At 42.6% G+C, this 21,608-nt stretch overlaps 1 protein-coding gene across 1 annotated transcript in view; it reads right to left on the bottom strand.

Annotated features, from left to right (window-relative positions):
• EVA1A (eva-1 homolog A, regulator of programmed cell death) overlaps positions 1–21,608 on the bottom strand; it is a 162,716-nt gene that overhangs the window by 109,810 nt on the left and 31,298 nt on the right. Inside the window, exon 4 of the mRNA XM_032684384.1 lies at positions 15,434–15,586. Coding sequence (XP_032540275.1) covers positions 15,434–15,586 — 153 coding nt within the window. The remainder of the gene's footprint in view (positions 1–15,433; positions 15,587–21,608) is intronic.

The following is a 21,608-nucleotide window of genomic DNA, read 5'->3' as shown; positions in this document are numbered from 1 at the left end:
TATCCAAGTTTTGCTTGTGTGGTGGGTGGACTCTGGCTGGGGGGCACCTGGTGTCCAGCCAGGGTCCACCCACCACGCAAGCAAAACCCTTCACTCCTGATTTTCTCTGCCTCCTTCCCTCCTGTGGCACAGGGGGACAGGGAATGGGGGCTGCATTCAGTCCATCACATGTTGTCTCAGCCAATCCTTTCTCTTTGTGGAGAGGACTCCTCACACTCTTCCCCTGCTCCAGTGTGGGAACAGGCTGCTCTAGCTTGGGTCCCCTGTAGGGTCACAGGTCCAGCCAGGAAACTTGCTCCATCACAGCCTTCCCACAGAGTCACAATGTCTTTTGGGTTTCCCTCTGCTCTGATGTGGGTTTCTCCACGGACTGCAGGTGGATCTCTAGTCCCCCATGGACCCCCATGGGCTGCAGGGGCACAGCTGCCTCACTGTGGTCTGCACTATGGGAATCTCAGCTCCAGTGACTGGGAAGGAGGAGCAGCTGCTGCCCCTACTTCTTCACTAACCTGGGTGTCTGCAGGGCTGTTGCTTTCACACATTTTCACTTCTCTCTTTCCTGGATGCAACTGCTGTTGCACAGTAACTTCTTTCCCCTTCTTAAATACGTTATCCCAGACGCACTTCCACCATCTCTGCTGGGCTCAGCCTTGGCCCCTTGGTGGTTCCTCTTAGAGCCTGGCATTGGCATTGGTTCTGTCAGACATGGGGGAAGCTTCTGGCATCTTCTCACAGAAGGCACCCCTGTAGGCTCCTGCTACCAAAATGTGACCAGGCAAACCCAACATAGCTTGTTTCATTTTGAGGGGAAGAGATGAGGAGAGTTTGGATAGGCTTTTTTAGCCTGTGTAACACCCACAAGAGCTGTGTCAAGTGCCCCTCTCTGGCCCCAGCTACAGACAGATGTGATCAGTGTCCCTGTCTGCCCTTAGAAGATGTTGTATTTCTAAATCTAATGAGTTACTGTGAGGTGGAATAATTATAATATTGTCATCTACCAAGTAAGTAGAAATTTGTTTTAAGTGCATTTATTCCATGCAAGTAGAAACATTTCTTATATCAGGAATTTAGAATATGGAAAGCCCCAAAAGTAAGTATTTTCACAAGTCATATTTTCTATCAGATGGTTTTGCCTGTTTTCTCAGCTAGGGTAAAAACAATTTGTAGAGACAAGGTCTTGAGCTTTTAGATGCAAGACTGATAGTTTGCTTTCACTGTCCAGCCAGGACCAAGCTTAGGGGGAAGCTGACAAGGAGACATTTCTTCAACATCAAATTGTTGCTAAAAGCAACAGGACAGCTGCAGAGAAAGGCATACAAACCCCTTTAGGTCACTAATTAGGAGGGAAGGAAAGGGAAAATGAACCCCAAAAGCTATTGAGTGCTAGAACAAGCACAACAACAAAAGCCATGAGAGACACAGGAAAGCCACAGAAAACCAAGTCTAGAGGGTAACATGGTTTTTTTCTCAAATCAAAGGCAGCATAATGCAAATGACAAAAGAACAAGGTTCCATGTGAACATTTTCATACTGAACCACCCAAACCTCCTTTGGGGATTTCTGATCCAATGAGTGTGAGAGATTCCAGTGGAAACATCTGGCATGCAGCAATCCTGATTCATTGTCTTTTTGCAAATGTCCATTTAGAGAAATTCATCAAATCTAAGCACTGCAGAGGATTTCATGGAGGGCGCCTATTCTTTTTATTTGTTATTGTTCCCATACAAAACAGAGAACATCCCACAGCTGTCTGCTCAGGGGCCTTGCCCCCTGGCAGAGGAACATTACCCATTATTTGTCCTGTGAGGGGCACAACAAGGCTTTTGCATATGTCATCCCCAGAGATGGTCAGCCTTTGGGATGTTCCTCATGCGGGAATGTGCAGTAACTACAGGCTCTGCTCTCCACCTTAATGAACTGGATTGACTCTTCAGATGTCAAAACTGTAGACTCAGCTCACTGAAAACACTTCTAGGAGTTTTATTTGTCATATATCCTCAAAGTAACATTGGCAGTTTTTCTAGCTATCAGTAATGTCCTGCTATTGATGACTTCCTTCCTCCCATGCAGTTCTGAGCAGGCCGTGGTCTCCATTCATGTTGACTTTAGCAGAAGCATTTGCATTAGGAAATCAAACAGAGCTTAAATCTGGACACACTGTTATCCTCCTTGTTTTGGTGTTGCCCTGTTCCTTAGAATGATTTTGCCAACAAGCACTACCCCAAACAGGTAATACAGCTTGAGATATAACAAGGCTAGTCCCAAATATCAATTTACAGAAGGCCCCCACAGTATTTTGGATGGAAAGCATGGACACAAGGTCACCCAGCCACAGGGCCAGGCAGTAGCAGGCTCTTTTCACTGTATCCAGTCCAGAGCAGTTGATGTGTACATGGCAGGTGAGCACAGTCCTGATGCCACCTTTATCAGCAGCAGCTGCATTTTTTTTGGCCCAAGAGAGGACAGCCCTGCCCACGATATCCACTGAAAACAACAAGCCATACTGCCTACAGGCAGCTGTGGGACCCTACTCTAGTCCCCTCACCAGCCCCACAAATCATGTAGCTTAAGTTGTAAGAGCCTCTTCCACATAGCCCTAGATACCCAGCTTCTTCTAGGTAGCTCCATCATCCAGAACAGGTCCTAACACTGCAATCCTTACTGGTATTTTATCAGTGCCCAGGTCCAGTCTACACTGTTTTGGTACATGTTCACTGGTAAATGAAAACTTACGCTGGACCATCCCTGTCCCTGAGGCCAACTGTGGTGGAACAGCCCATAACCATGATATTAAACACTCTTACCCTTCAAAAGAGAGTGATGGTACTCAGTCTCTGTCCTACAACCAACCGCAAAGTGCCTCTGGAAGTATTCAAAGCCAGGATAGACAGGGCTTTGAGCGACTTGGGCTTAATGTAAGATGTGCCATGAACAGGGGTGTTGGAACAAGATGATCTTTAAGGTCCTTCCAACCCGAACCATTCTAGGATTCTATGATCTTTGGGACAGACTAACAGGAGTGTGTTAGCTAGACTAAGCCAACAAACTATGCCATGGATCATGCTACTGAAGATCTATTTCCAGTACCTGTGCCCAGGCCCTGGTGCTGCTAGTTTACCAGTCTGTATGTAACCCTACATACCCAACTTCTTTGGGCACAGACCAGGCCTCCATATTCACAAATATCAGTAGTGCAGTCCTCAGATCTCCAACTGCCAGGCTGCTCTAGCTCAACCTGCAGCAGCCAAAATGAGCAGTAAAGCAGAAGAGACTGTCTATACTTCAATTACACATGGGGATGAAAGCCTCTAGCATAGAAAACAGAGCACCAAGATTGTAAAAGCCTCTTTTACATGGACTTTTTGCAAACCTTGTAATATATCCAGGGAAACATACACAGGGAGAAAAGTCACGTGTTGTGATAGCAGCACATAAACCATCCCATAACTTAGCTGAAAGTAATATATGGAGCCTACCCCATCCAACCTCCTGCCTAAAGCACAGCCAGCTTTGATATTACATCAATTTGCTCAGAATTTGTCCAGGCAAGTTCTCCACAGAGAAATATTCCCCAAACCCCTTTCCAGGTGAAGAATGAAGAATTTTATCCTTGTATCTACTCAGCTTTCTATTACTGCAACTCGTGTTAATTGCTTTTGGTGTTAGTTTGCTGTTTTTTTCTATGTGTTTCCAAGAAGAGTCTTCTGCAGAGCAGCCCATGCAGTAGTAGAAAACAGCCATAAGGTCCAATCCTGAGCTTTCTCTTCTGGAGACTGAAAAATGCCAGGTCCCTCAGCATTCCCTCATACACTGTGTGCTCCAGCCCCCTCACCAGCGTGGTGGCCCTTCACTGCACTTGCCCTTCACCTGGAGAGGTATCACTTTACTTGGAGAACCTTGAATTGGACACTTTGATATTCCAGTTATACTGTAACAACGGTCCTGCTCAATTTGGTACCACTTACAAACTCTACCCCACTATCCAGGTCATTACAGAAAATTTTAAGCAGTATTGGTCTCTGACTGCTTTTAGGTGGCTGCCAGCTTGACTTCAACATAGAATGGTGGAGGTTTCTTTTAGTACCCCATTTTCTTGGCTCTTGCAGCAAATAGCCACAATTTAGGCAAGTCTTACTCTTTTCACTGACCTCCATATCCTACTGAACACCAAAATCTGGTGGATACAGGAGTGGCAGAAAGTCATCTGAGGTACCCATGTTAGAAGATCCAGCTAAACTCTACTGACAACAGCAGGCATTTACCATTTACCCATATGGTAAATCCAAACACTCTTCTCATTTTCCCCATGGTAAGACCTGAGCCATTCTCTTGGAAGAAGTCATATTTTTCTAGCCCTGAAAAAAAATAAATAGGCTCTAGGAACAAATTCTGACCAAGTATTTACTTCAAAGACTTTCTTTTGGTTACAAAGGGGAAATTTTCCTGGTTTTTCCTCCACACAGTTTCTAAGCAAAAATGCCTTGTGCATTCCCATAAATGCCAGGGCAAGCAGCCACCAGTGTTTTGAGGGAAGACTACACCAATATGGAAATCAGCTTTGTTTCCCTTCCTAGTTTTCTTGGTTTGTCAATATCTTTGTCCTCCACATTGAACTGAAAATGTAAGAGCAGCAACCAAAACCTCCATGTGACCATCTTCCTTACACACTTCAAAGGGTTTGTGATAAGGAGCTCATTTAGCTGGATGCCAAAATGTCATATTCAAGCATCTTTATTCCCTCACTGACTAGCACTGAAGATGTCAATAATACATCTGAGAGGTGTCTGAGTGATAGATGAGACTACAGCACCCTCATAAATCACAGTCACCACCATGTCATTTGGAGCTCTAGGAGTGACAACATGGTATTTTCTTCTACCTCCATGTCTCAGGAGTATAAAAACACTGACCATCACTCCTGTTGGCTGTTATGAAGTGCATGTAGGTAATTTAATTTCCAAATGTAAATAAGTCCGTAGAGAACTCGTTCAAGTGAGAGTTCCAAGTATATTAGTACCTCTTCTGGAGGTGATTCCAGGTCAGAAGTCTTCACCTCCAGGTGCCCATTCTCAGAGCTCAGAGAAGGAATAAAACAGAGGCTCTCTTATCCATAAATCATGAAGTTAGCCTGTCAAAAAGATGCAAGGAAATCAAGCCCAGCAATATGGTGCGGCAGAACTGGGCTGTGGTCCCCTTCAGCTGGCCAAATTCATTTTTTTTCTTCAGGTCTTCAGAAGTGGGAAAGTAGACATGGCACTCTTCTTGTACCAGATGTCATGCTCATTCAGGGAAACATTACAGTTGGACTCTATGATCTTAGAGGTCTTTTCCAACCTTAACAATTCCCTGTTCCATGATTTCCCTTCTTCTGCTGCTTGTTTGCTTGCTAAATGCAAATTACAAATGTTGTATGAGAAACCACCTTGGCACCAGTGAGAAAAAAGTGATCCCAGGTGTCAGAGGTGTGGGAAGGACACTCACAAATGCCAAGACTGTATCACTAAGTCTGAGGTAAGTACTGCTAAGCAGAGCCAGGCCCCTACCAAGAACCTTTAAAAGCTCAAAAACTCAAATCCCACAGTAGAGCAATAAAAACTGCTTTAAAATCTCATAGATAGAGAGCCCACTTAGAGAGGTTGGACCAGAGTTACCCTCAGCTTTCATTAGTCTTGGTTTGCTTCAGTACACTGCCAGAGAGCAAACACAAATCCTGGCTATGGTGAAACTTCCACATGTGAAAGTGTTTAAAGGCATCAGCTGTGCTTTTGGAATATGGTATTTTAAAACTAAAGCTGGGGATTTGGGGGGAGTGAGATCAGCTTACTTTATTCTCTTTATTTCTGGCCCCACTTTCCAGAAGTTGCACGACCCTCCAGCCTTGCTCCGGGATCACTCCACAAATGCAGATCCCTCCACAAATGCAGATTGCTGGCAAGTTTCATTTCACAACCCTTGGTCCAAGCCTTCAGTGGGTAATTCATCTTACCAACTGCATTTAGTAGGATATGACGCCTTAGTCTATTTTCTTTATTAGCCCAACCTCTCTCAGGGTAAAAACCCAAATCAGGGCAGCAGAGCCATGATGGAGGGTCTTACCAGCTGCAGCTTGCAGACAGAGTTGGCTTTAAAACTGGAGTCAGTCTCAGTGATGTAATGTCCATATCATCAAGCTCACCACAATGAATGGATTTTAGTCAGTTTAAGGCTGCTTCCCAGCATGACTATTTCTTTATTACCTCTTCCTGGTGAAAAAAAAGAAACTGGAGCCAATGCCTATTAATCACATCCTTAACTTTGGTTACTCAGTGTTACTTGTTTTTCTCTGGTATGGGTGACACATCTAAATCTGAAATCCAAGCCACACATTGCTGCTTGTGGTTGCAAAACCTATCTGGGCTTGAAAGAATGCTTCCAAACAGTTTAAATTTTGCATTTTGGTAAATCTGAGTTGCTCTGGTAGAGACTGGAGCCTCTTCCAAGGCATCAGCTATCACAGATGGATGCACAAATAGATTTAGACACCTAGTTTTGAGAAGGGTGACTAATACCACAGTGAAATTGGGCATATTACAGGTGTTTGAGAGCATCTGTGCATCTGTTAACCTCGTGATCAGACTCACCTGGCACAGCCATGTTGAGCCTGCAAAGGCAGGTTCCTGCACAGATGAGACAGGCTGTCCAGAGTAAGCAGGACCAAGCACACCTGGACATGTGAATATGCTGTAAAGCTGTCAGGTAGTGGTTTTCCACAGGCTCTCCATGGATCTGGAAAGGCAGCAGAGCACGGAGCACAACTCAATATTAACACGTGTGCACTTAAAAATAAGCAAAACAGAACCTGAGAAGAAAACTCCACCCACTGGTCAGAGGATGCACTCTCTGAGTCAGTGAATTTGGAAAAAAAAAATGGAGCACTCATCCTACTTTTCCAACCAACAAAGTATAAGATCTTGAAGTAACAAAAGGACCAAATGCTTGGCTGTAATTAAAGGCTTCAGAAAGAGAATCACTGTCTGAGATACTATTTCCAGCAGTGCATGTGAGGTGAGTGATTAGGCACTGGAACAGGACTGGTGGTACCTGATTAAGAGACGAACTCTGTGCCAAGCTTTGGCTTAGTGTAAAGTCATCAGGAGCAGACCTACATCTCGAATTTAATCAGCAGACCCCTAGCTTTCCTTGCTAGGGGAAAGCAGGTGAAAGGAACAGGAGGTGAAAGGTGAAAGGAACAACCTAAGACACCTATTCCTTTGAGGTAAGTCATTTACAAACAACTGACAGCTCTTGGAGGACACTCCTCCCCAGCAGAGGACAGGATTTTTCTCCAAAACACTCAGCCTGATTTCTTGCTAAAGAATTAAAGAGGAAAAGTTACTTGCTGGGAGCAATGAAGCACAGAGGACAGAATGAAAAACGGAAGATGTGGGAGTCAGTGATCTAAGAGGAGAGAAATTTAGTTCCTGCAAAGAAAACTGGCAGATGCCTGAATCAGTGCTGTGGTATCCACTTGTCTGCCAAAAGAGAAAGCAAACTTCAATGGAATGGCAAAAAAAGATGTAAGCGGAAGTAACTCCAAACTTGCAGGTGAGGCAGCTGCCTAAATCCTTACATGTTTTACCTAGGAGTGACTCAAAACTGCCCCAATCTGCAAGAGAATCTCTATCATAAACAGGAGGGAGGGAAGCTCTCCTGCTTTTGGACAGTTTCTCATGTATTTTAAAGATGCTCCATTAGCTGTGTTGGATACAAAGTTCAGCTTCCTCATACAGCGACAACTGCTGGAGGTGTCTAAGCCTCTGCTTCAGCCAAAATTAGCCATCCAGCAGCCTGTGAAGGATGTCTCCACAGAGCATTGATGAGTCAGTCTGTACTCTGTGCAGTATATCAAATTTCGGGCATTTTCAGCTCAGCCCATGCCCGTCAAGTTTGATATTCTCTTTAAAAGCCAGTGCAGAAGACTGTTAATAAGGATGGACTTTGTCCACTTTCTCTCTCAGTAAGCAGCCTAGGAAGGTAATTTCTTTATCAGTGTGGTGCTGTCACATGATTTCTGAACCGAAATACACTGAATTTCTCTTCCTTGCCATGGAGGCACACAAGCCTCTGCAGAGAACACAAGAAGTGAACTTGGATCTAGATCCACAGGAAGTGTGGAAGAGGCAGAAAACCAAACTGTAAATACTTAAGTATCCATAAGACCAAACAATGTGAAAATCAACCAATGGAAACAAATGACTGCCCTCAAAAAGAGGTGCAGAAGCAGATGTTTAAAGCGGAATGCTCAGGAGTAGAAACTCAAAGCAATCAAAAAGTGAAGTTCCCTGCTGCTATTTGTAATAATGATAAATTGTCATCATCATTATTACAAATAGCAGCAGAGAACTTCACCTTGATGCAGCACAACATCACTGAAAACAACTGGCTAAAAAGGAAATCTATATCCAAACATTAGAAGAATGTGCAGAGAAGGCCAGTTTTACATTAAAAAGTACATTTTAAAGAAAGAGAGAGGAAAAATTAGTCACCATACACTTCATAACACTTTGGAAACTTCAGCAGCAGGCCAGAAAAGACAAAATGATCTTAAAAGAAACCAATCACATTTAGAGACTGCAACTGATGGATCAATTACAGGTTTAATTACAAATCCTATAGTTACAATTAGAAACATTTGGTTTATTAATGTGAATTTAAATCATCTTATCACCTTTGTATCTGGAATCAGAACTCATATAAAATATATGAGGCAGAGACTGACTCAGAGTGTGTAAAGTTGAGCAAATTAATAACATTTCTGGGGTTTGGGGGCTAAAGTGAGAATCTGAGGACAGCTTCTAATGTTTTCCAAGAAGTCTCAGAGAACAAAGAAGTTTTGGTCTGGCAATGACAGCAAAAATTTTTCATTTGCAGCAGAGCTGTAAGCCATTCAAGATAAGAAGCAAAGAAGCCAACAGCATTAGCCTCCCTCAGTACAGGACAGGGATGGTGCATTCAATTCATCTACTGCTCTGTGGAGTCCTTGAGTTCATTTGTCCTTTCTATTCATTACAGCCCAACAAAAGTCTTTTCCTGAATATGGAGACAGTCAATAAGTGCCTAGATTTAGGCTGAAGCAAGGTCCAAACTTCAGAAGCTGTGGGACTGGCCCATTTTTCAGAGAGATTACCCAGCTAATGCAGCCTGCAAGTCACTTCTTGCCCTTGGTTCCTAAAATAAAGCATGGCGTGCCTGCAAGCTCACAGGTTTCACGTTACCTTTGTTTCTCAGGCTCAACATTCACCATCACAGTAATTTTACAGTATTCCTGAGCGACATCTGAATTATTTTAAGACAAACTTTATCAGTTCTCAACAAGTTACATTGGTTTTCATTCAGAGTAAATTCATGGAAATAAACTAAGATGCTGTAGATTTAAATCTTTCAAGTTCTGCCCTTATGTTGTTGGGTTTGTTTTTATTAATAGTTGGACAATAGGCATCTTTTATAAAATCAGCTACTAAAGAAGTTGATACTACTGATACAAATGCCTGCTTTACTTCTTCAAATATCACACCAATAGCGTCACAGAAACTGCTAGTGCTGTTTAAATCACTACTTTCAGAATTTTTATTTACAATCACTGCATGGGGTCACTTCACTGTAAAGAGTGTTTTAAAACCAACTTGAATTTAGGGAAAGATCTTGCCCAGATTCACATTTGAAAGGATTTTCTCTTTTCTTTCTTTCTTTTTTTTTTAAATAGCTATTGTGTGCATATAAAAACAACTCCATATAAATCATTTTTATGACTCTATGGAATCCAACAATAGTTTGAGTTTTCTAGAAACAGCTGTAAAGTGATTTTAATTACCTCCTGGTGTTTTGAGGCAAAAATTGAAACACATAAAGTATCTAAAATTGAAAAACAACTTTCTGAAAGCAGGCTTTGTCCCCCTTTAACTCAGCATTCTAAATGAGAATGGCATTTAATTTAAATTTAATAAGGTATGATATGTGAATTAAACAGCAACTGATATTTATTTAGCCTTCAAATTTGGATACTTGTGAGTTTTACTACATAGAAGCAGATTGGCCTCTAAAAACATGTTCTTAATCATGAGCTATACACATAATAAAGTAGTTTCTGCACTCAATGCAAATGAAGCATATATAGAGTCACATCTACAAGCAGGGGTGCTTTGGAAGCCTGGTGTGCACCTTAGAGAGGAACAACATGGTCTGACATTCCTACACCTGCTGCTTGTCCCACAGACCTGGCTTTACAGTTGGTTTAAAGGACATATGGTGAAATCAGGATGAAGCATGAGAGCATTTCAGCTGCAAGCACTTGCATCTGCTAAAGGTCGACCATACTACACAGATTTCAGTGGATATCCCATCCTTTCCTGCCATCCCAGTCCCCCTCTACTTCCCCCTTCAGTGCCAGAGATTACTACTCCTCATCAGTCCAGCTCCACAGTTTGGAGGCCTTTTATTTTTAAATATTTGATTAAGACCTAGATTAGAGCACAGCCACAAACTTGTACTGATGGGAACAGGGTGGAAAATGGCCATGGATGGTGAAGCAGAAAAGAGAGAGAAATGCACATCTGGAGGGGCAGCAGTCTCTTAAAACCAGCTCTTGTGCTGGCAGGAACAAGTACCGTGGAATAAAATGGATTTTTTACTGCATGTATTTCATACTTATTCACATGCTAGATCTGATCACAGATAAACAAACTAGAAGGGTCCATTATTTATATGGTGTAATAAATATTTATATGAGGGCTCTGCTTCGAGTCCCATATACATCTGCATTAAGAGGAGGAAATCAAAACAAACTGGGTTGGATCACCTTCTGTCACTAGAAGCATTAGAATGAAAAATGCCAGGGAATGAGTACCTAAAGGACTGGCTCATTTGCTGCTCTTGCATTATCAGATTCCATGAGTTAGAGAGCACCACTGACCATCTGACTTTCCTCAGGGCTTTGTGAACACATCCATTTCTCCCCTTTATAGAGGCACAGGAGAGAACTTGTATGTTGAGTGACAAGGACATTTCACTTCTTAGCAGACTACTCAGCTTAACCCACACACCACAACCCAGAGCTGGGCTGTGGAGCCAGAGTTCCCACGATCTTGCACTGACTCCAAAGCCAAGCCCAGATTCCTTCTACCCAGGATGAGCAATTAAATTGCTTTGGGCTTTTTGTATATGTGATGGAGAAAGACAGGGGTCCTTGAGAAGCAGTCCTGGATCCTATGTTAGAGGTCAGCTGAACACATCCACCTCACTCTCTGTGGTTCAGAGGGGTAGCTACTGTAAAACCAAATAATGTGAACATGTCTGGTGTCCTGAATATGATCAAAGATATTGCTACACTAAGTGATAAAAAGGGTAATAATCATTTTCCATCCAAGTTCTTCCTCCTCAGCCTCCAAATTAGATCATTACCTTGCACTCAGATACACGTAGGAAAAGGCCATTTTTTAAATTGGCTTCTCTTGATATAAACAAGTCACTTAGAGATGCAGGCAGAGGCAGCTGTAAACAACACGAAAAAGGGGCAAAGGGCTCACTAGACTGAGGGAAATGAATGGTTCATTGCTTGTAAATAGCTCTTTCCCCAGAGACTTCCCTATGCTCTGTGTCTGCTCTCTGCACATGCTGGCAGCAAAGTGGAGGCTTTATTAAGAGAGTTACAAACAAGGTCAAATTCCTTTAGGAGCTTTTCAGAGTTCCCAAGGCATTCAAGGAGGGGTCCAGCTGTTTGCAGGGGTTTCCCATTACGGTCAGAGACACAAGTTTTAGCATGTTTCCAGCTAAAAGGGGATCTTGCAGATTTTCTCTTTAATGTGACAGGGACAGGATGGAGTTCTTAGCAATAGCTTTCTCTGCACAGATGACAAGTGCATTCATACAGACATTAGACAAAGAGAAAGCCTGTGTCTGGCATGGCATGGTGGGGATCTTACATCACCCAAAAACAGCACAACAATAGCTGGATTAAAAGGGCTGCAACATCACGATACCTCAGGACCCACCTGAGCACCTGATGTCTCTCATGCCTCTGGAGAATCTGGGAAACTCACTGTTGGTAGAGTTTATTTCCTTAACATTTCTACAGGAGTACAAGGTCTTGTTTTTCAAAGCAGAAATGACACAAATTGAATTATTTTTTTACCTTATACATGCAATGCTCTATTAGGCCATCTCCCTTCCCCATCTTAGACCTCAGTTCTTTAAAAGCCTCACCTGTACAAGCTGTAGATTTCTAAATTCAATCCAAATGTGCATTTCTTCCACAGGAAAAAAAAAAAAAAAAAAGGAATCAAATTTTCTGAACTGTTTTTCATTTGGAGAGGAAGAAAAGATAACCTTCACCACCTTTGGGGCAAGTATGAGTTCTTCACTCATCAAGTAGCTCATTTTGCCTGGATATAAATAATCACTGCAAACTTGTCCAGGACCTAATTCCTAGCAAAAGGCCTTTTGCCAAGGCTCAGACTTGACACAAATCATCAGTCCCATGAAATTCAAACAGAATAAATCTTCCATAGACAGAACATATCTCAGTTCTGCCTTACAGGAACTAGATGCTGCCACAAAGTCTGAGTCATATGGTCATATTTGTAAGATCAGCTTGCTGTGAATGTCTGGGATCAAAGGCTGTCATGGAGCAGCCCTCCCCACACTGGAAACGTGGGAACGTGCAGGGAAATGTTCTCTAGCTAGCAAAAGCTTTGATTTATAAATTGTGATGTTTCCACCTGCTCCCGAAGGAACAGAGTTGCCTGCTGGGCTAGGCAGGCCCGTGGCAGAATCACAGCTTCTGGAGCAGGTTGGAGGACCCTGAGCACTGCTCCCACAATTACTAGTGGCAGCTGGGAGCACAACCCACTCATTTCTCTGCTGTAACTGCATGCAGGATTGTGATTTCTTGCAGTGGGCTGTGGGGAAGTATGATGTGAATATGCTTTTTGCTGATTTTGGTTGGAGATGGATCCTACACCAGTTTCTCCTGTAGCTCAAAGGAGTGTTAACTACAGCCGCAACTCACATTCCTGTGTTCCTGCATCACTGGAGCTCTGCCCCATTGGGTCAGCTCACACAGGTGGATGAAGGGAAGGTCGTGATAAGCAGAGACTGCCTGTAGCATTGGCAGTGTCATGCTGAGGGGATCTACAAGCTGGTGCTGGAGAGACCTGAACAACCACTCCCAAATGTAGCTGGGATTTGAGAGCTGAAATATGGGGAGTCAAAAGATCACCTGCTCACTCACAATTTTTTTTTAGTTAAGCTCACACACACACACTTCACTCAGGATTCCAGCATGCAGGGAAACATCAGTGTTAACAGCTGCAGTCTGTCCTTCACCCTACACACACAGTGCCCAAATGTCTGGGAGAACTCGGGGAAGTCACTGCTTCATAGTGAGTTCCTCATCTCTCCTCCCCAGCCCTACAGGGCTTTCAGTCAGCCACTGTCCTACCTACCTCCTCAGCACCCCAGCAGCTCCAGGCTGATTTAACACAGATACTTGAGACCTCAGCAATTCCAAACGTGAATATCTGCTTGTGTCCAACATCTCAGTGATTTTTAGCATCAGTTCACAGCCTAAAACTTCGTGTTGGATTTTATCGTAAAGCTCCCTCAGCATTCCCATCCCTGGCTTGTTGTTACAGTGCCTTGTACTGAGCCAGCTCTCATAACTACTTTCATTTAAGAGCTCACACTGGAGGAAGGCTCTGCCTCGTCCCAGCCACAGACTGTGTGCTGCACTCTAGGATCTGACACCTCATTTCCTTGGGCAAACATCCCAATTTGTAGAGCTCACAAGGCCAGTCTGAAAGCAGCAGGGCATGCAGGCACTGGAGATGCTATGGCATGTGCAGCCCTGTTGTCAGACCCCACTGCTTGTTCTCCCAGCTCCACTGCCTCCCATCCCGTTTTCCTGTGTCACATACTCATATGCCAGACAGTACAAATTTTGTGACTTAGCATCTGGACAAAGAAGAGTAAAACTTTGCAGCTTCAAGTAAGGTTTTGCTTCACGCTGACACTGAAGAGCAGGTCCCTGTGCTGGTACCTTGTCACTGGTATGTGCCTGTTCCTGCTCTCTCAGCAAGGACAGAGGACTGGGGTGCTCGGGTCTACTCCAGAAACCCATCCAGCTTAATAACTCAGCAAGTTCTCACCCAGTAGCCCAACCACCATAGAAACCAGTGCACAGCCCCTCCCAAACACCAGACAAAAGTGGTCTAAGCTAACCTGCCTCACATATCTGCTTCAGCTTCTGCACCCTGGCATCTGAGGGACAACAGAAGCACATGCAGGGACACTGGTCACCTCAAGAGATGGGAGGTAACTCGTTAAAGGATGTTGACTGCTGTCACTCACCTCACCCATGGGACTGTGTAGGAGACTCTGCACTGCTCAGTTGTACTGTAAGTGCTCAGGTTTTCACAGCTACACAACTTTAAGGCACTCCCCATGCTGCACAAATAACCTGACTGGCCTGATTCCACCTGTGGGTTCCTATTGACACCCATCACCTGTGTATTATATTGCCAAGTAGTCACTTCACATGCTTCCATTTGAATAGCATTTAACTCCTTAAGGGCACTGGATCAGCAGCTGTGAAGCCGAAGATCTCATACAGCTGAACAGATCTCAGCACAGGCAATAGCAGCAGATCAAGCTTCCCTGTACAATTCCCACTAAAGCCTTCCCCACTCTGGAGGCAATTCCTTTGGGAAATCATTTAATTCCCTCTCAGCTCTGCAGAGAAGGATCATGAGGAATGCTTGAACACAGGATTTTGTACTGCAGACTGTTGCTCTCTCTTCCACAGCCTAAAATATTCAAAGTCATTTCACATTGGCTCAAGAATAGACAGTTCTAGCGAATGTTTTTCAATTATTTATCTTTCACTCCTGACTGTAAGAGACTATGATAGCCTAAGAGTAAAGAAGCTACTTGAAGATATCGTAAGCCAACCATAACATGATGAAACTTAACAACTTGCTTTTTTAATTTGCTCCCTTGCTTTAACTTCAGTAAAAATTTAAATGCAATATCAAGGCTTCAATGTCACAGATGGCACATGACAATATGCTCCTTCATATTATAGGTAGAGGTTTGATGTATGAACCACCAAGAGGAGAGAAAATTGAACAAGAAACCCTTCCAGCATATAATCTGATGTATCTGTTAAAAGCCTGTGACTTGATAACTTGGCTGGGACATCGAGCTGAACCTCAGTTTGGTGTTCATGATGAAGCTCACCAGGTATCACCAAGGTACCACACATCAAGAGCACTACCATGGCAGGTTTAATGTCCCAGTCCTAATTTTCTGATCAGGTTTTGTGCCAGCACTACCATGATGACAGTAAATGAAACCACCCTGCCCAGTTTAGCATGCTCTGTCAATCCATCCCCCTGCTTACCAATCATGGGCATCCCTAGGTTTTGGTATGGGCACTCCAGGCTGCCTCCTTGTGTCCTCCCAAAAATAGCAGAGTAAATGGCTATCACCATGCTCTTCTTACAGCTTAGCCTCAGCTTGTCATCTTCACAGGCTACTTTACTCTTGTATTCATCTGGAAGGAAACAAACACTTAATTACTCAGCTGATCCAGAGGTGGGCACCCAGCAGGGAGGGTGGGAGCCCTCTCACCTCCCCGTGGTGTGAGCTCAGCAGCAATTCTGGGCGCACGCCCAGGGGTGCACATCAGCTGCCAGCACAACCCCAGCCTTAGCACTGCATTTGCTAGAGGAGCATGGATCTTTCCCATCATACATTCTCCCTTGACAGCATCAGCACATTTAGCCTAGTATGTGTCAGTTCTGTTAAACAGCCAATAATTTCATTTTGCAGACAAATAAGTGAGGACGCATGGCAATTGAGTGATTTCCACACGGTGATATGGCAAGGGAAGGTGAAAGCCTATCTTTAGGAACCTACCTCATCTTAAAAGCCTTTTTTTCACAGTAGCTCTCCCTTGGCAGGTCCAATGGGAGCTATGCTAAGTTGGTTAATTATGGAAACTGCTCCTGCCTGTTGCAAACACAGATACACAAAAGCTGCTCCCCAAATTCTTCTCAAAATGGTCAGCTCAAGAATGCAAAATACATTCTTGCTCTTGTAAGGTTGGTACACACAGAACAGTCACTTAATTTACATCTCTCAAGAAGTCTGGACAATCATTTCATAAGAAACTGCATGTCACTCCCTCCTCTTTTCTATTATTTGGATTATGGGAACCTCTAGAGGTCCCAACCTAGAATAGGCCCTCCCCATGTGTGTCTGCCAACACATCAATGAAAACAAACACTGTTTTGAAGAGCTGAACCTTTACAGCTAGACATCCACAACTGTGAAAGAAAGAGACTAAGAATAAAGCAGTGGCATAAAGAGACTAAAAAAACTGAAGTGGCATGTCTGTGGACACTGCAGCCAACTTAGGGCACAGCCAGAAATACACCCTCAACCTCCCCAGCCTCTATAGAGTGACCTTGCACTTGCTTATGTTATTTACCATTATAAATGTAGCCACAACAGCACCCAGATTGCTTATTGGGAAGGGTCTGTGACCCCTGGTAACCTCCCAGGCATGATCAGTCATTTCATCTTGAATGCCTCTAGTTGTACCAGGTCAAAATTGTACCATAGAGCACACAAGCAACCAAACACATAACCATCAGCCAGTGCCTGAGGCTGCCCCTAGCCCTGTACCATTTCCTAGCATAGACGTGATTTTTGTCTCTCTCTGGCATTGATTTTCGGTGTCTAGTATCACAAACATACACACACACATACATATATATATATATATATACATACAGATATATATACATACAGATATATATATATATGAGAACTTATGCAGAGTCTATATGCACCAAACTATTCAGTAACTGAGAGCAGTAGCTAATAATTACTTTATGGTTTGATATTCAAGTCTTTAAATCCTGGCAGTTAACACTTAATGTGACATTTTTTTACTGTAGTGTAATTCTAGGTTCAAGAATTGTTTTTTCTTATTGGTGATGGAAAGTAATTCTTCCACCAAAGTTGAATCATAGAAGAATTTAGGCTGGAAGACTCCTCAGGAGGTCATCTAGCTTAAACCATGTATGAAGAAGGACTAATTTCTACTTTTGGTTAGATTTTTTCAGAAGAAACTACATGGAGAGAACATGTATTACACCAAAACAGGAACATGCTGATTTAAAAGAAATATCTGAGAACAAAATTATTCCTCATACTCAACTTGGAAATTCCTACTTGAAGCCAAAAAACAGCCAAAGTAGCTTATTACCTGGTGTTCACATCATCAATTGGAATGTGAAAACCCTAGTCCAAACCTTCACAGTCCAGGTGAGAATCTTAACCCTAGACCCTGTTCCAGTACATAATCTTCCTTCTCACTCTGCAACATTTTTGCAAGAAACTCTGAAAGATCCTAGTTTTTCTCCCACTGCAGAGAAACTTTCGAAGCTTTAAAACATTTATTGAATGTGAAAACACTTCACGATCCATCGCTGTAGATGAAGACACAATTAAGGCCTAACTCATTCATGGGAGAGTCTGTGCAAAGAACACACATCCTTCAGCAATAACTATACAAATAAACCCATGACCAGCTGAGTATTTAAAACAGTGACAGGAATCAGAAATAAAAGCTTTTTGCAACTTCAGAATATGTAACAAGAAAAGAATCTCATGTAGCTGTGAAGAATCAGTGATGGACTTGACAGTGTCAGGTTAGTGGTTGGACTTCATGATCTTAGAGATTTTTTCTAAATTAAATAAGTCTATGATTCTATGACCATCTTATCTATTTCATCCACAATCAACATGAAAGCATCTGAATGCTACACTGAACATACTAAGGGGTTTCATCTTCGCCTATAAATGTCTCCCATAGGATTTTTGTTTCTTCTGTGAGGGAAATTAAGTCAAAGCTTTACCCTGCTATAAACTATAAAACTTAACAGAGTATAATAGAACTTTATAGACTTATTAGACCTTTTTTATTTTAGGAAAAAAACCCACAAATTAAAACTAAAAGCACAAGGGCACAAAACTCTCCAATAGGACAAGCTATACATAGATAATGTTAAACCAATATTACAGAAAAGAAGAATATTTGTGACTGGCTGAAGTGGTTGAAATATTAAATAGTTGATTAACTTTAAAAAAAGAGCAATTTTGAAGTCTCTAATGAAAGGGTCCTCTGTGAAGGTCTTATTTCTTACAAGGCACTAACTCAATTTCCTCTTCCAATTTGGTTATTATTAGCTACATATCTCAATTAACAAGTATAACTGATTACTTAACCACATGTTCAATGGACTCATTTAAGGTCTTTAGAATATTTATTAAATTCTGCTGACCATTCAAAGTCAGAGCTTGTAATTTGGAAACTTGACTGGGATTTAAACACAGTGAATATTGCACTGAGCCCCCTGGGATGGACAGGCATTCACTACTGAGGGTCAGTCCAGCAGTTATGAGACAGTTAACAACTTGTCCTTATAGCACCTTCCAGTTCCTAAAGGAGCTACAAGAGAGCTGGAGAAGGACTTTTCATAAGGGCATGGAGTGATAGGACAAGGGAGAATGGCCTGAAGCTGAAGAAGGGCAGGTTTACATTGGATATTAGGAAGAAATTCTTTATTGTGAGGGTGGTGAGTCACTGGAACAGGTTGCCCAGAGAAGTTGTGGATGCCTCATTCCTGGAAGTGCTCAAGGCCAGGTTAGATGGGGCTTTAAGCAACCTGGTCTAGTGGAAGGTGTCCCTGTCTATGGCAGAGGGGTTGGAACTGGATGGTCTTTAAGGCCCCTTCCAACACAAACCATTCTATGATTCTACGAACAACAAAACACTGCCTCTCACATTTGCAGTTCTTACTCTTGCAGCCGCCCTGGGAAGTCATGTTCAGGGCTTATGGGGGAAGCTGCCTGATGGATGGCTCAAAAATCAGACTAGGGAGGTGAACCTGAGTGTACTCTTCTTGGGAACAAGGGCAGTTTGTGGGTGATGTGCTCCCAGAACACTGCAGTGTGAAGTAAGAGGGCTGTGCCACTTGAAGCAGATGTCACCTCACGGTCACTAAATTCTGCCCCAGGAAACACCTATTGGAGCTGCCAGTTCCCAAGGCTCTGGCGGAGCCCAAACTGGTTAGGCTGCAGCTGCCTGGTCTGGCACAGAGTGAGGCAATGATTTCTTAAAAAGAATTTAAAAAAAGGAAGAATGAAATACACAGTAGTACTTCAGTCTCCCAAAACGTTCCTTTAAGCTTGATCACTGGAGAGCAGAGGGTCTTGGTGTTTCTGGGCAACCCGATAGAAATCTGGATAAACAAACAGATAAGAAAGTGATGCTATGGAGGACACAAGTCTCTGAAAGTATTTTCTACTTCATAGCATTGCCACCACCATCTTAACCAGGGTGAGCAAAAGTCAGACACTGGTGGCTCTCAGGCACTGGACAACAGTAAGGACTGTGACTGATACTAAAAAAATACAGAGCTAAGCATCCTCCATACATTCACTGGTACTTCACTGATAACGACCTGACATAAATATTGAAAAAAAACGAGGCAGTGCAAGTGACATAAGAGAGCTGGGACTGGGAACGAATGTGCATTTTTCTCTCTCACTCTCCCAAGCAGAACTGGCCTCCTACAGATCACTCACAATCTGGTCCTAAGCCTGCTCTAACTGTTACAGTCTGGATATAATTCAGGCCAAACGCAAACATTTGTATTAGTGGGTTTCATGTTTCACCCTGAAAAATTAAACACGCTTAAATGGCCTCTGAAAGGTGGCAGTGATATTCAGCAAATGGCTTACTCCACTCTAATCCCCCACGCAGTCATTTGTAGGGCAACAGAGATTTACCATGATTAAGATATTTGCTAAGGATAATATCCCTTTTATTACTGCCTGGTTTCAGAGACACTGGCTTAAATATAACTGAGTGGAGAGAACCCAAGGAGGGAGCAGCTGCAGGCTTTTCTAGACACATTTTTAAAGGTCATTATATGACACTATTATAACATAGCTTGGACAATTATGGGAAAAAATATAAATGTTTCTAATAGAAAAATGGGCTCTCTCAAACAGTAAAATGAATAAGAAGACCCATTGTAATCGTAGGATGCATACAATAATATTAACCTAAATGACCTATAGTAAATACAATTACCCAGTGTCTTAAGAACTTTTTCGGTTTTGGTCCACAACAATTTTCTGAATGATCATGATTTGAAGCTTGAAACTAAATGTCAATTGCCTCAATCTCTTCAAGACCTTAGAGATAAAAGATCCTCAAAAGATTTTGTGTCTAACAAAGTGACGGAATGCATTATTGCCAGAGTTCTACCTTGCCTAAAATTATATTTTTGAACAGAACTTGTGGAAAAAATTATGAAATTCTGCTAATTAAAATATGCATACTTCACATAATCAGTGCATAATAGCTGACCCTATTTCCCAGATCAAAGAACTGGTAATACATGTTAAGAGAAATCTGTTTTCCTCACAAAATCCTAAAGGATTTCAATCTTAGAATTGAGGATCTGAGCAAAGAAAGTAGTTTTGTAGGAAACAGAGATGGTTTTGCCCAATTCCTTCTCACATCAGGATTGTTTCCCATAGACAACTTTCCTGTCTAGGTTATAACTATTTATAAATAAATTAATCAGACTGCACCTGAGATGCCACTTCAGAACTGAACTAAACTCCATGTTAGCCAATAACTTCTCTTTAGCCCAATTTTTGCCTTGCTCACCTTCATCTCAGCTTTGTTACCTGTTCTGCTGCATATCACCCAAAACAAAGAACATTTCTCACCTCAAAACTCATAATTCTTCATTATATCCAGCCATTCCACCATCACCTAATTAAAGGATAAATGACCACGGATGGTGGTTAGTGTTGGTCTGTGAAAAAGGGCATAGGGACCACCCGCTCCTCACTCAGCCACTCTCAGATGCACAGTGGGCCAGGTGGCACAGGTGGAATATGCAGTTTTTTAGTCACAAGTTAAAATTCAACAAACTTTTATGGACACCGGAAACCATCCCCAAATAATAAAGATGATAGTAACGCATGTGGTGAGATTGTGGTAATTTCAGCACATGCCTAGGCAGAATACTTAGGGTGCAAAAGTCACCACATAGCCATTTCTTGTGTCAGCCTAAAGAGAAAAGCCAAAACAGGGCTTAACCATGGAAACACAAACTCTTTACTACAGGTGTAGTCACTCCAGACCACAATTCACAGAGTCACAGAGGACAGAAAACACCTTTGGACAATGCCTGGGCCAACCCCAGACATGTTTATACCAGAGTCAGCTAGAGCAGCAGGCAGCTGCAGGTCATGTCCATTCAAGTTTTTAACACCTCCAAGGATTGAAACTCCACAATTTCCTTGGGGAAATTGTTCCTGTGACACAGTTAATCATGTGAGAGATGGGTATAATGCATACATGTTACTATCTCTTCTACAGGAACTAGGAAGATGAGTCTCTAAGACAGGAAACCTGATAAACACTAGGACAGACATTTCTAAGTAGCATCCTTGAACATGAGTGTTGTGCACATGAACAG

Source organism: Chiroxiphia lanceolata, chromosome 3 (genome assembly GCF_009829145.1).
Source record: "Chiroxiphia lanceolata isolate bChiLan1 chromosome 3, bChiLan1.pri, whole genome shotgun sequence".
Lineage (NCBI taxonomy): Eukaryota > Metazoa > Chordata > Aves > Passeriformes > Pipridae > Chiroxiphia > Chiroxiphia lanceolata.
This window is presented reverse-complemented; position numbering and strand designations above follow the sequence as displayed.